Below are 15,173 nucleotides of genomic sequence, written 5' to 3' on the forward strand. Positions count from 1 at the left end.
TTTTTCAAAAATGCCAATCCATCAAATTTTGTTTTTTCTCTGTTGATTCCATTCCCAGAAAAGGAGAGCTTCCACTTTTAGGCTGAAAAGGTTTTATAAACAATTGAAATTTTTGCCATACATAAAACCGGTTTCATTACCACATTATGACATAACTGGCTCATAAAAATCAAAACATAGCCTTATTTAACATAATTTTAGTTTTGAAAAATAAGAGACTCATTTTTCAAGCATTTTCAATGGTTCCAAAATGCATGTGAAAGATCCACAGGCTTAAAAGTTTCAATTTATACAGCTTCTGTGACTTCTGTTTTGTACTGAAATTAGCCAATCAATGAACTAAAAATGTGCTCCACTGCTTCAATATCTTCCTTTGATATAGAGTGATGCTTTTCTGTTGAAACAACAGGAACTGGAGCACTTACAATCTTCACAAAATTGTGAACAGGAAGAGAGCACTGATGGCGCTGTCCTCCAGCTGGAAACCTATATCCAGCAGCTGGTCCATGTGGTACCATATAGTTCACAACTACTTCGTTTAACTCATAACTGGTGTCTATAATCTCTGCAATCCACCAGTCACAGACATACACAAACATTCTCCTCCTCCTCCTCAGGTTGTGAATCTCAATATTATCCTGCTGTTTCTGAGGTGTTGGCTAAATGAAGGAAATTTCTTCTTTCTTGCTCTTTAAAGTGCATGCATCACTTTTGAGTCCAAAAATGTCTCTTCTGAATTCCTTCCACAGGAGAAGTTTGTTTGGACCATTCTTCTTTTTTCTGCTCGTGGAATTCTTCGATTTCCTCTTTGGACAAAAGAATGAGGGCTGTGGATGTGTAAGATTTCATGACTATCGTAAAACCCTCATCATTCTGAATCGCAGCTGCATTTGGTATGGAAAGATTAGGTTTTGTAGCATGGTGCTTCAGCAGACCACCTGAACCATCACAGGGCCCCTTCCTGTGACCAGTAGCACTGTATACCCAGTCAGTTGGCACAAGCAACTTACTCAATTCAAACAGCTGGTAATGATTTTTAAAATGACTAGGAGCACCATCAGAAATAATGATGATCTTCTCTGCCCCTATTTGCAGTTGAAGAATTTTGCGCACTGCTAGCAAAACATGTGCTGAGTCATCACTTATAACTGCAAGTGTGGTCTTGTTTTGAAAATATGTCACTCCTGTAAAAATTGAAACCTGGTAATTACTCCAATTATATCCTTGTACTTCTAGTGGGAGAATTACAGACCAGTTCTCAGCAAAATCACAGTGAAGTACTAAACATAGTTCTTCAGCCTGTACACATCCTTTCACTGCTACAATGTGTTGTTGCAATTTCTCCAGATGCTGGTGTGTCACTGCTTTCACTGACCATTTACCAAGTTCATCAATGAAACTGTCAAAGGCAACAGTTTTCTTAATTAGTATATTTTCCTCCCATGTCACATATGTAATTTCTGCAGAGTTATCTGCTACGTCTTCCAAGCCAAGTGTCTGTAAAGACAGTCCTCCCTTTCCAGGACAGTCACTACATTCTTCAAACAAACAAGTCTCTCACTTTTTGTCACAGACTACTAATGACTTCACATGCCCAACCAAGACGTCATATGTCATGTGCTCCAGTAAGTTCTTCAAGTTATCACACAAAGTTCAAAATTCGCGCAGTACACACAGACAGACAGACATCTCTAGGTGGGTATGGAACTACCCACTTAGGTTGTAGTGCATAAAATTTTGATCTTCCAATATGAGAAGTTGTATAGTTGCTCTAATAAATTGCAAAAGTTTCTTTAATACTTCGAGTCATGCACCTCTTCACTTTCACAACTTTTTTTGACCTGCAACAGTAACAGTTATAGTGTCTTTTTTGTTGGTACTCTGGCAAGAACAGTCTCATTTATCTTCTAGATTAAATGACTGTACTATTTGAACATGAGCTGCTTCTACAGGGTGACCATAATAGGGATCTGGTCTTCCAAAGACTCTTTACAGACCTCACTTTTCTTGATTTATCTACCATGTACTTTGATACTGATGGAATGTGGTTCAAAATTGTTTTCTTTGAAAATGTCTCTGGAATAATAGTTAAAACTTGCACCATTTCACTGTAGGATGCACAATATTCAACAGCTGAATTGATATTTGTGAAAAATTCCTGGCAAGTGGTGCAAGAGTGCTTTGGTTCATTTTCTTCTGAAGATGGAATTTCTACTTTGAAGAGTGTGGTCAGTTTTGCTGTAGTGTATTCATCCATAGCTTTAGTAATTTCTCTGCACTTTCTTGATGCATGTAGCTTATGACTTGACTTTACTGACCTACCTCTGTAGTTGACTGATCCATGGTATTTAATTCTCCCTCTATTGATGCAAAATCTACATCATCTGCACCATGGGAGGCTTCACTTTATTCAGATATTATCACTGTTGTTATTCTGACAAAACATTTAGAACACAGAAATTCATCACCGGAAAAATCTTCACTTTGAAACAGAGCCTTCAAATGAGAACACTTATTCCCAACCTGAACAAAGTCTGTTTTTTGTTTGTCTTATAAACTATGTGATCTAAAGTATCTGGACACCTGGCTAAAATGGCTTACAAGTTCGTGGTGCCTTTCATCGATAATGCTGGAATTCAATATGGTGTTAGCACACCCTTAGCCTTGATGACAGCTTCCACTCCGGCAGGCATACATTCAAACAGGTGTTGGAAGTTTTCTTGAGGAATGGCAGCCCATTCTTTACAGAGTGCTGCACTGAGGATAGGTATCTGTGTCAATCAGTGACGCCTGGCATGAAGTCGGCGTTCCGAAACACCCTAGAGGTGTTCTATAGGATTCAGGTCAGGACCCTGTGCAGGCCAGTCCATTGCAGGAACATTATTGTCATGTAACCACTCCGCCACAGGCCGTGTATTATGAACAGGTGCTCGATCTTGTTGAAAGATGCAATCGTCATCCCCGAATTGCTCTTCAACAGAAGGTGCTTTCATCAATGTAGGTCTGAGCTGTGATAGTGCCACGCAAAACAACAAGGGGTGCATGTCCCCTCCATGAAAAACACGACCACACCATAACATCACCACCTGCGAATTTTACTGTTGGCGTTACACACGCTGGCTGATGACGTTCACCAGGCATTCGCCATACCTACACTCTGCCATCGGATCGCCATATTGTGTACTGTGATTCATCACTCCATACGTTTCTCCACTGTTAAATCGTCCAATGTTTATGCTCCTTACACCAAGCAAGGTGTAATTTGGCATTTAATGGTGTGATGTGTGGCCTCTGAGCAGCCACTCGACCATGAAATACAAGTTTTCCCACCTCCCACCTGTCACAGTACTTGCAGTGGATCTTGATGCAGTTTGGAATTCCTGTGTGATGGTCTGGATAGATGTCTGCTTATTACACATTATGACACTCTTCAACTGTCTGCGGTCTTTGTCAGTCAACAGATGAGGTTGGCTTGTACGCTTTTGTGCTGTACATGTCCCTTCACGTTTCAACTTCAATACCACATCAGAAACAGTGGAGCTGGGGATGTTTAAGAGTGTGGAAATCTCATGTACAGACGTATGACACAAGTGACACCCAATCACCTGACTACGTTCGAAGTCTGTGAGTTGTATGGAGTGCCCCATTCTGCTCTCTCACGATGTCTAATGACTACTGAGGTCGCTGATAAGGAGTACCTGGCAGTAGGTGGCAGTACAATGCACCTAATATGAAAAATGTATGTTTTTGGGGGTGTCCGGATACTTTTGATCACATAGTGTACATCACTCTTTTATGGATATGCAAACAGTCAGCACACTTCACTCTTCTGTGGCCCCAGTCAGAAGACATTTCACACAGTCCTTTTCACAAAACACACTGCAACTCTCTCAACTGGCAAATTCCTCACGAAAACACAGATCTCACTGGATGGTCTCAGATTTCTTAGAAGCCTCTTCAATAAACAAATTAGAACTGAATAACTGCAATACAGAAACCTGCAATGAACAACCACGACAAACTGACAAGAAACTACAACAAAGTTATTTCTTACACTGCAGCAAAGACAATAGAAATAAACATTGTAACAAAGCAATCAGTAAGAAACAACTTCAGCGAAGACATATATTACCCCCGAAAAGTGGAAGGTCTCCTTTACTGAGAATATAGTACTACATGGTACTCATCAACAGAAAAAGAATCCAACTTTTCTCTTTCATTAATTTATTTTTTTTGGGGGGGGGGGGGGGGGCTGTAAATTGTAAAAAAAAAAAATTCAAAAGGCGACAGTAAAACAACTTTGACAGATATGTCCAAATGGAGGAAAACATTGCAATCATCTTTTAAATAAAAAAAAAAACTCTAACAAAATATCTAAAACTGTTACAGAGATACAGCATTTCAAAAAATTTTCCGAAATTCGAATCTTCAAAATGGTGTTTCCAGTGTCATCTTTGGAGGCCTGCATCTCGGGGCAGGAATTTTTTTGTAGGGGGGGGGGGGGGAAGGCCAACATGTTTCTTACTCACTCCTGAATTTTAATGTATCCTAAATTCAATAACATCCGAGACTGTAAAGGTAACGCCCCTGCCTGAAGTGATACAGATTATGCCTCCTATAAACGTTCGATGGGATTCATGTCGGGCAATGTAGATGCCTAAATCATTTGCTCGAATTGTCCAGAATGTTCTTCAAATCAATCACGAATGACTGCGGCCCAGTGATATGAAATTGCTGTTTGCGAATGTGAGGCCCATGAACTGCTGCAAATGGTCTCCTAATAGCTGAACATAACCATTTCCAATCAATGGTCAGTTCAATTGGGCCAGAGGACCCAGTCCACTCCATGTAAAAACAGCCCACACCATTATGGAGCTACTATCAGCTTGCACAGTACCTTGTTGAAAACTTGGGCCCATGGCTTCATGCAGTCTGTGCCACAGTCAAACACTACAATCAGCTCTTACCAACTGAAACTGGGACTCATCTGACCAGGCCACAGTCTTCCAGTTATCTAGGGTCCAACTGATATGGTACTGAGCCTAGGAGAGGTGCTGCAGGCGATGTCGTGCTGTTAGCAAAGGCACTCATGTCACCTGCTGCCATAGTCTGTGAATGCCAAATTTTGTCACGATGTCCTAACGGATATAGTCGTTGTATGTCCTACACTGAATTTCTGTATTTATTTCACTCAGTGTTGCTTATCTGTTAGCACCTAACGACTTCGGAAATGGAATGTCCAATGCATCTAGTTCCAACTACCACTCCACGTTCAAAGTCTGTCAATACCCAATGTGCAATCATCATCATGTCAGAAACTTTTTCACATGAATCGTGGATACAAATGAGAGCTCCACCAATGCACTGCCCTTTTATACCTTGTGTACGCAATGCTACCATCACCTGTCATCATCATCAGGATTTCCTTCCAGCGAGCCGGGTAGGAACTTTGTGAACAATATGCCTCCATTGGTTTCTGTTCTGGTATAGCTTTTCTCTCTCCACTACATCCCATGTTACTCCTCTCCTCTTGAGATCTTCCTTAACCTGGTCTGTCCATCTCTTTCTAGGCCGCCCAACTGGTCTTCTTCCTGGTACCTCCATCTCCAAATACTGGCGTGGAGTACAAGTCGGGTGCATTCACTTCACATGACCAAACCAATTTCAAAGCACTCATCCTCTCCTCTGCAGTCAATGTCACCTGCAGATCTCTCCTTACATGATCATTCCTGACTCTCTCTCCTAGTTTTTTGTAGAGCTGACCTAAGGAACTTCATTTCACATGCTTGTATTTGACTCTCTTCTCTCTTATTTATGACAAAGGCCTCTATAGACTATACATCATGATTGGCAGGAGATAAGTTTTATACGTGGTCTGTTTGGCTCTTTGAGAGACTTCCTTGTCACAGATTAGATTTTGTACTTGGTGCAAGAAGCTACACTTTTTGTTATTCTGTTTAAGACTTCTATTCTGGAACTTCCATCGCACGATATGATGCTACCCAGATAACTGAAGCTTTTCACATATTCAATCTTCTCCCCCTCCAGTATGATGTGACAAGCTGTGGGTGTCCTGCTCATCTTCATTGCCACTGTCTTGTTCCTACTCATAGTTAACTTGAATTTTTTAAATTTTGTGTTGCAGTAATCCAGTCTCCTCTGAACCTCCGTTTCCGTCTCTCACCAAATGACGACGTCATCAGCAAAAACAAAAGCACTGAGATCTTCATTTTCTTCTTCCTTGATTTCTTTCATGATTGTGTCCATAAGAGTAATGAAGAGTATAGGAGAAAGCGAACTGCCTTGTCGAACACCTCTCTTTGTCTTAAACCATTTTGATCTTTCACCTCCTCCTTGTACACTGCTCTCACAACCATCGTACAGCATCTGGACTTTTTAAATTAATGGATCAGGAACATTATGTTTTCTCAAGTATTCCCATATTTTATCCATTGGTACACTGTTATATGCTTTTTCCAAATCCATGAATACTACTATCAAGTCCTTTCCCTTTTTCCCCAATACTTCTCCATTAACTGACGGAGGGAGAAAATGAGATCTATTGTTCCCCTATTACTTCTGAACCCATGCTCTTGTTCCTATAAATGGGGTTCTAGACTTTTTCGCAGTCTTTTTTCTATAACCTTTTCCATTATCTTCAGGCAGTGTGATTCCTCGGTAGTCTGTGCATTTCTTTCTACTACCTTTCTTGAATTACGGTATCATAATTCCTTTTTTTCATTCACCTGGCACTTTGTTTTCTTTCCATATCACCCCCAGCACCCAGTGTAACTACTGTATTCCATGGATTCCTGCAGCTTTAATCATATTTGCTGTCAGCTCATCTACTCCAGCCGCCTTCCCACTTTTCATCTGTTTCAGGGAATCCTCAGTTTCTAACCAAGAGACTGGATCCTGCTCCTCCTCCAATTCAATGACTTCGATGGCACCTTCTTGTGCACCTTCCCCATTCAGTAAGATTTCAAAATAATTCTTCATCTCTTCTCTGATACCTTCCATGTCCCCGATAATATCCCCATTCTCTGTTTCAATCGCTTTTACGTCTTCTCTATCAGCTCTCTTACTTTTCAATAACCCATATAGCAGTTTTTGGTTCCCTCTGCTATCCTGCTCTAGTTTCTGGGCGAATATTTCCCAACTCTCCTCCTTTTCTTCTTTCACGATTTTCTTTGCTTGGAGTTTCTTTTGTCAGTATTCCTTCCCCAGTGTTGTCACCTTGTGTTCATCTTTTGGCACCAGCCCCTGGTTCTGATTTCTTTTTCAAACTCCATGTTTTTCTTTGACATATGTTTTTTAATTGCATCTTTTACTCTATTGTTCCACCATGTGGTTTCTTTGTCTTTCACTTTACCATTTGTTCTGCTGCATATCTGCACAGCACTGTTAACTATTGAGGTTTTTAGGTTCCACTCTTCCTCTACACTACCCCTTTCAGTTTTTTGGCAATTTTTGTGCTACTAGATTTTAGAAACTTTTCTTATTTTCTTCTTCTTTCAACTTCCACTCCTTAATTTTTGGCATTCTTTGTACAGCATGCAGTCTTTCAAATAAACGAAAATGTGACCCTCAACTACGTACCCTCAGACTCAGAGTTGCAATATTAAAAGTTTTGGCTGGTTTTGTTGTCTAGGAGCTGCGATACGTAGTTGCTGCATTACAAGCGGAATACTGCTGAGTCGACAGTATACAATATGAATATACATGAATCAAATATTCGAAGGTTCCTATCACTCGGCAATTGCGAATTTTGAATGTAACATAGAAATTTATAGATGAACAATTGCAATTAAATAGAATCTGCAGGTACTATTTCTAACAACTAAGTGATGAGTATGATAGCAGAAGTACCTTTAAGAATGCCATTTACTACTGCAAAACTTATTGGTGTCGGTGGTCCAGCAATTAAATAAAACATAAGTTGAATAGCAGGGAAACAACAGGTTCCTACTTCACATAATTAGTTATGGGCAACGACATAGTTCGGGAGATATTCACTTCTAAATGCAAAATACGTCTTCACTGCAGAAGCCACGGAAATCTCAGAAGTGCACAAGTTGGCACTACGAAATATTTCTATCTCCCGCGACCATGCGCAAACTGCTCCACTCTCCAACGACTGTCTGTCTTGCCTCCCCGGCCAGCACTCCCCATGTCCTGTGAGACCGTCTGTCGCACCATCCTGTTCAGTACTCCCCTGTGTCCTGTGCGACCTGATGCCGCCCCCCCCCCACTTCCATACAGTCTCTCCATTCTTCGGTAGTCGCCTACTGTAGTAGCGAGCGCTGTGATTGGCTAGGGCGCACCCGCCATGTCTCCCAGCCGACGCACACTCACAAATATATTGAAACACATACGAAATACTGGATTTACATTTAAATAACTTGAAATTAAACAAATATTCCTACGGCTGGACCATAAACAAGCTCTAACACACATTATTAATTACATAAACAAATTAAATAAACATATATCAAAGGAGTAGAAGCAAAGGTAGGCCAGTACCCTAATGTCTCTGTGCTTTCTAAAACACAGTAAATATTTGACCAATTTCTTCATGAATAGAATATATCGGATATAAGCTAAGACATAGATGAATAAATAAATTCATAAGCTTGCTGCTACCGTTTTTTCGTGTAACTGCGGAGTACTTATGGCCTGACGCGATCAATAGTAATCGGCCACTTTGACCTACAATAACTAGTGTACTATTCAAGTTACATGCCTGTAATTCATACCAATTTAGGTTTACACTAATAGCTTTCGAAAGACACGTCGATTGACAAAATCGGATGAACTATTTAGATTTTGGAAATTCGTTATTGGGTGTTACTTGTATAATTTACAGTCAGATACTAAAGTTTAAACTAACAAAGATATTGAAAATCTGATTACACCATCAGAACAGTCGTGCAAATAATGGTAATGTACAGATTTCCTTTTAAGGTATCACGATTCCTCTGGCTATTACTAATTTCTACATTAACTGTGAAATGTCTGCCATTATGGTTTAACAAAGTCCGCCATCTTTGGCACTCCTGGCATACAAATCTTCATCGACACAAAGCACAGACCTCGTCACAGCGTCAACATGGAATTCTCAGCCACGCGATCGGCCTGGACCAGGCGCTGGAGCTACCCCTCTTGCTCCGGCTAACATTCAGCATCACGCGGTTGCTGATGAGCCCCTGCCATCCGAGCAGCCTGTGCGGCCACGCCAGCTCCGAACTTAGAATATTTTCAAGGTGCTACAACTCGCCCGTTACCTCACAAGCATTTAAACTTTTCATCTTATAATTTAGATCAGCTACTGGTAACCTGTGGTCACTATCCAAGTGCTCACTTGGTATGACTTTAGTGTCCCTTACTTTTCCTCCAATTAATTTGTCCGTTAATATATAGTCTATAACTGTCTTAGATTTGCCATCCCAGCCGTATCTAGTAATCTTATGACTATCTTGTTTCTTGAAGAATGTATTCTTCACTAAAAGAAAATTCCTTATGCACAGATTTAGAATTTCTTCGTCGTCAACATTTCGTCTTCCATATCCAAAAGAGCCCCCACCACCTCATATCCATTTCTATCAGAACTGATCTGAGCATTCAAATTTCCAATTATCATAATGTTATCTTCTCTTACTTGGTCTTCCAGTTCTTCAAGGAATTAAATTTCCAATTATCATAATGTTATCTTCTCTTACTTGGTCTTCCAGTTCTTCAAGGAATTTTGTTTTTGATTCCTCACTGCACCCTTGCTGAAGTGCGTACAATTGTAGTATAGTAAAACTATTCTTTCCCAAGTTCACTCGAGCTCTAATTATTCTTTCACTTACAAAACTCACATCTGTAATTGGATCAATGTCTTTGTGAAACACAAACACCACTCCATTTTTAGCCTCTTTATTGTGACCCTGCCAGTATAATTTGTACCCATCTCTCAGCAATTTAAGAGTTTTTTCTGTTCCACTTGGTCTCACTCAATCCAAGGATTGAGGATGTATAACAGCAATGTGCAAATTGCTGTTCCGCGAATTCTGTCACCTCAGTGTACAATAGGATGTTATATAATCAAATATGAAAACATTTTAGAGATTGCTATAAATCAATACGTACTTTTAAAAAGATGCTGTAACTACTGACGACCCCCCATCTTGAGGGGGCTACACTATTTGTGGGCAAGAACTGTTGAGGTTTCTAGACAATCAAGACTGTGTGTGTGTGTGTGTGTGTGTGTGTGTGTGTGTGTGTGTGTGTCTCAAAATCAATCCAGAGAGAGAAATTGCCATGTCATTGGACAGTATCTTCTTACAAGATGCTTCAAAATGTGTTAGTTGTAGCTTTCTGTAATTGGTATCTTCTCTCATGCTAGTTGCAGCTTTCTGTACTTGGTATCCTCTGCCCTTGAACAGAGATCACTCTGTGGCCAACGCATTCTTGTAGTGTGCGACTACATCAAACTGAAGCTTTCTCTGTCATAATTGTCCTCAAACTACAGAAGCACGTCATTATAGAACACTGTTATGCCATTTCAACAAAAATATTAATCCAAAATGTTACCCAAATAGATTATTAGTTCACTTCATTTGTTCATTTAAAAATGCATTTCCTATGACAAATTCTAAATACACACGATTACTCACTTCCATGTGTTGGGCACAAACCGACAAAATAAAATGATACAGCAAAAGTAAATTCAAGTTTAACCAGAAATTTAACAGTTTGGAAATGGGTGTGAGTAACTGTTCATGAGTATTCATCATCAATCCATTTACTTTATTCTGTTTCTACACTGCCCTTTGCGTAATAGGATTCCAACATTTCTAGTCCATTATTAACTTCATCTTCTTGATCACTTCTCTATTTTCAAGAAGCTTATGAATTCTAATACTTCTACATCCACACAGATTCAGCATCCAACAAACTTAATACAGAGAAAAGTGAAATATAAATCCCCACAAGAAACACATGCTGCCACTAACCAGAAAAATATCAGATGAAGGAGATTGCGGTGACAGATGTCTTACCGTTAATAATGCAATGCTCTGTAGAATGGTGACAGTAACAATGCTTATGCATATAAACAGGTTGATTCAACCAATCAATTAGTTGCACGGCATGCTGAATCGTTTAGTCTAATAATGTTTGCTGCAGTTTTAACAACAAGGTAATTCAAGGTAGGATGCCAGCAATTTGGTCATGGACAGGATGACACTGGGTATAGTTTGTACCAAAGTGACCCATCCTGGCATTCACTTGGAATAATTTGTACAAACCATGAAAACAGGATCTGTTGTACTTCTGTAGTCTGAAATTCTTACTTACCAAAGTGTTCAGCCAACTCACTGTGTCACAATAAGTTATCTCCCCTTCGCAATTTCAGTCTTTTTAATAGTAAACAGATACTGCCTTAAGTAATTCACAATTACAATAACAGCAAAATAGTTAAACTTCTGGTAATTTTGTTCAACAAAGTGAATAGAAAAAGAATTATAAGAGAAAGAACACTAAAATCCGAAAGAGAGAAATGTTTGATACCAGCAGCCAAACTAAACTATTTACCTGCAGCTTCAGGATCTTCTGTGTCCGGCGATACATCTTCATCGGGATCATCTTCTCCAAACAACTGACTGAAAAGTACGCAACATGTTCACTAATTATGTACTATTTCTCTACTTTCTTTAACAAACTCAATCTTACGACAAGATCGCAAAGATTTGACACAGGGCGTAATTTACAGTACATCACAGAATAAATTCCTATATATATTTTTTGATGGCTAATATGTAATACAGCAAATGTATTGTGATAGAACATAATCAACAAGCTGGTACATTTCTACCATTACATAAAGTATCCAATAACCCAGATGGTCTTGAAATATTACTTACTTGAAAAGATGTTTGGCCCAAACAATGCAATGGATTGGTTCTGATGGTGTGTTGCGAATTGTGCACCCAGGATATGTCTTTTGAGCAGCTTTTGGGAGACATTCATAACACTGAGTGCGGTTTTTCAGTATAAGTTCAACCTGACCATCGTACCCAGCTGTACCACTTTCAATAAGTGGTACATCTGCTGCAAGACACATACGGTTGACGTGATTGCGAGCTGCACGGTTGTCCAGGGCATTCATCACTAAACTGAATTTTTTGAAGAACTGTATTCCATATTCAGAGCTGAAAAAGAAACATCAATTGAAAATTTATCAAAATGTAACATTCAGAAATACAAGTCAAAATTTCAACTGGTATCAATGTTCAGTGTTTATCTATACTCAGCCAGCCTTCTTTAACATTTCCATTCCAATAGTCATAATCAATAAAAAGTATTTAAACTGACAAGCACATAAGCTGTACTATCAATTATTGTATAGTCCAGGGTGAATAATGACAGGATACTCCTCTGCAGCTGGTTTGTGGTGGTGGCTGTTAGAGAACTATTTCAACAACTTAACCACATCCTCTGCAGCTGGTTTGTGGTGGTGGTGGTGGCTGTTAGAGAACTATTTCAACAACTTAACCACATCCTTTACCAGGGCTTAACATTCTTCCCACAATCCTCCTTTCTCAATGTGACATTCTGCTGCCCTTCCAATGTATACAAAATATCCTGGTCTATCCAAATGCCACTCCTACTCCCAACCCCTTGCCACAAGGGATGCATCCTGTAGAAGACCCAGGAGTAAGACCAATCCGAGGCATCTATTCACTACATCCTACTTTGACTACTTAACACAGGCATATCCTATCGTATAAGAGACAGTGACAACTATGACTATGACCCAAATATGTTTAATCCCAGTGGCAAAACCTCCTGAAAACAACATGGTCTAATCCAATAACCACTTCAAAATCCACAGTATTTGCATCTCACTCCAGAACAGCTTCTCTATATTATACAGACAGGAATTGTCCTTAAAATGTGTAATTTGATCTATCAGTCCTCCTAGCCTGAGCTGCTTCTAGCTCTTATCCACAATCACATACACCCCTGCCTTCATGTCTCCCCTACACAACATTAATCTACATATAGTGTTTTTATTTTCCTCTTCCTCTGTTCTATTGCAGACAACTTCTACAGCCTGTGACATGAAATGTTTCCCAACAGCACTTTCCTGTCACATACCATTGCTGCCTCACCTTTCCACCCATCTGCCTCTATTCCTTTCACTCAATCTCTTTAAACTACCTACTCCTAATCTCCTTTCTTCTCTCACCCACTAAACCTGACAATTATTTACCTCAGTAGGTCTACAGCACATGGGACAATGTAGTTAGCCAGGATAATGTAGCCATGGACAGGTGTGTTCCTTGTTAATTCTGAAGAAATACATCATCCAAAGGCCCAGCAATGTTTTTGGCCCTGTTCACGAGTCTGTCCATTATTCCATGCTTTAACTATAGCCTGAATGGTTATCTGCACTCATTACATTATTTGGAGAGCAAAAATATAATGTAATGTCTCTGTAATACAATTTAACGATATGGAAGCAGTGACAACTGCAGTGAACATTTAGAACCTCTGCAATTTTAGAAATGGGGACATTACTCAGCTTTGTAGAATTCTGTAGAATGCCAGAGCAGTTGTGATTCTGGATATCTTATGGGTAAGTTATATCAGTGGAAAAAATATTAAACAAGTTGTCAGATAAAAGAAATTGCAGTCTTTCCAGCCTCACAATGTGGAGTCCTGAAAAACCTGGGCCAGCTAGGGTAATATACAGCAACAGTTAGTTGGTATTTGCTGCTGTGTTATTCTCTTAAATAAATAAGTTTGTCAGAGCATTAGTATAGCATGTGGTTGTGGTAGTGGGTGGTGGTGGTAGGTGGTGGTGTCGCTGTAATATTCTCTTAATTTTTTTTTTTTTTTTTTTTTTTTTTACGTATTTGCTTGATGATGCCATATTATTGCTTCAGAAGGAACCAATGTATATATTTTTAAAATATGTCCCAATTTCCTGACAAAAACAACTAAGTAGGTGATACTGCTACAATCTACAGCAAGGTGTTGTGGGGACCTTAGGAAGATCTTGATTCACACAATTCTAAAAGACAGCAATGGCAGATAAATGCGACAATTATGATGCGAACAGCTTAACAACTCATGCATCCAAGTTTCTGACAAGAATAGTATACAAGATGATTGACTGATTAGCTTGTTTGAAAATACTAAAGAGTAAGGTCTTCAGTCCATTCTTCCTTTAACAATCACAGCCTAAAGGATTCCTTGTGGGCAAAAGGACTGCCCATCAATTTGATCTTTTTTAGTATTATCTCATGCAAGGGACCCGGTAAAAAGTAGAGGGATGGAAAATCAACCATAAAAAAGTAATAAGACACAGTGGGGTGGGGGAGGTGCACCAGCAACAGTCCCCCCACCCAGTCTAGTCCTGCTAAGTGAGGGTAACTTGCACAGTTGACGGACAATCTTCCAGTCACTGTGCAGAATCCTTGTACCACAGAATGGTAAAAAGAGGTGAGAAGACCATGGTGACAAACTTCAAATGAGCGTATATAAACTACTCTTTTGGATCAAATGTAAAACCAGATCATCATGTGACAGCAGATGTGGTGAGTCATCAAGCTTCATCATCATCTGCAGCTAAGTTGAGGGACTATTAGGCTGTAGGTCACTGGTAGATGTGTGTCATATTCCTTTGGGCTCAGTCACGTTACAACTGAGCTACCACTAATGTGGAAGTATGTGAGATGATCACATACGGGCAATACGGTAATTTCCAAGAGTTATTGCCTACCAAATATGCAGGCCCCTAATGATATATACTGAATGAGCGACTATGTCCACCGTATGACTCTGGTGGTGGTAAATGTTTAGCGTTTTGCCAGGGGAACGCAGTTTATCAGTTTCAGTTGTGGACAGCAATGAGTTAAAAGCACTGCAGTTTCAAATGCTGATAGTTTCACATGGCAAAATCTAATTTCTCAGTTATGTAGTGTAGAAAGTTGGTTGGGATTTTGTTGGGACTACGAATTGCTTACAGATGAAGACAGCACAAATTGTGCAGAATATCGAGGACTCAACTCTATGAAAACTTCACAAGAAAGGTGCAGGCACCGAATTTACTTAGCAATTATTCTGTGCCCTGCATCACAAGAGAACATGTATAAGCAAGAACACATGGTTTGACAGTTCCA

General features: G+C 39.7%; 1 protein-coding gene across 1 annotated transcript in view; it reads right to left on the minus strand.

Moving 5' to 3' along the window:
- Positions 1-15,173, minus strand: part of LOC126253206 (SUMO-activating enzyme subunit 2) — a 145,111-nt gene that overhangs the window by 74,381 nt on the left and 55,557 nt on the right. The window contains exons 3-4 of the mRNA XM_049954383.1: positions 11,907-12,194; positions 11,578-11,645 (exon numbers count right to left, since the gene is read on the minus strand). Of these exons, the coding sequence (XP_049810340.1) occupies positions 11,578-11,645; positions 11,907-12,194 (356 nt within the window). The remainder of the gene's footprint in view (positions 1-11,577; positions 11,646-11,906; positions 12,195-15,173) is intronic.

The sequence above is a fragment of the Schistocerca nitens genome, chromosome 4, assembly GCF_023898315.1.
Source record: "Schistocerca nitens isolate TAMUIC-IGC-003100 chromosome 4, iqSchNite1.1, whole genome shotgun sequence".
Taxonomy (NCBI): domain Eukaryota; kingdom Metazoa; phylum Arthropoda; class Insecta; order Orthoptera; family Acrididae; genus Schistocerca; species Schistocerca nitens.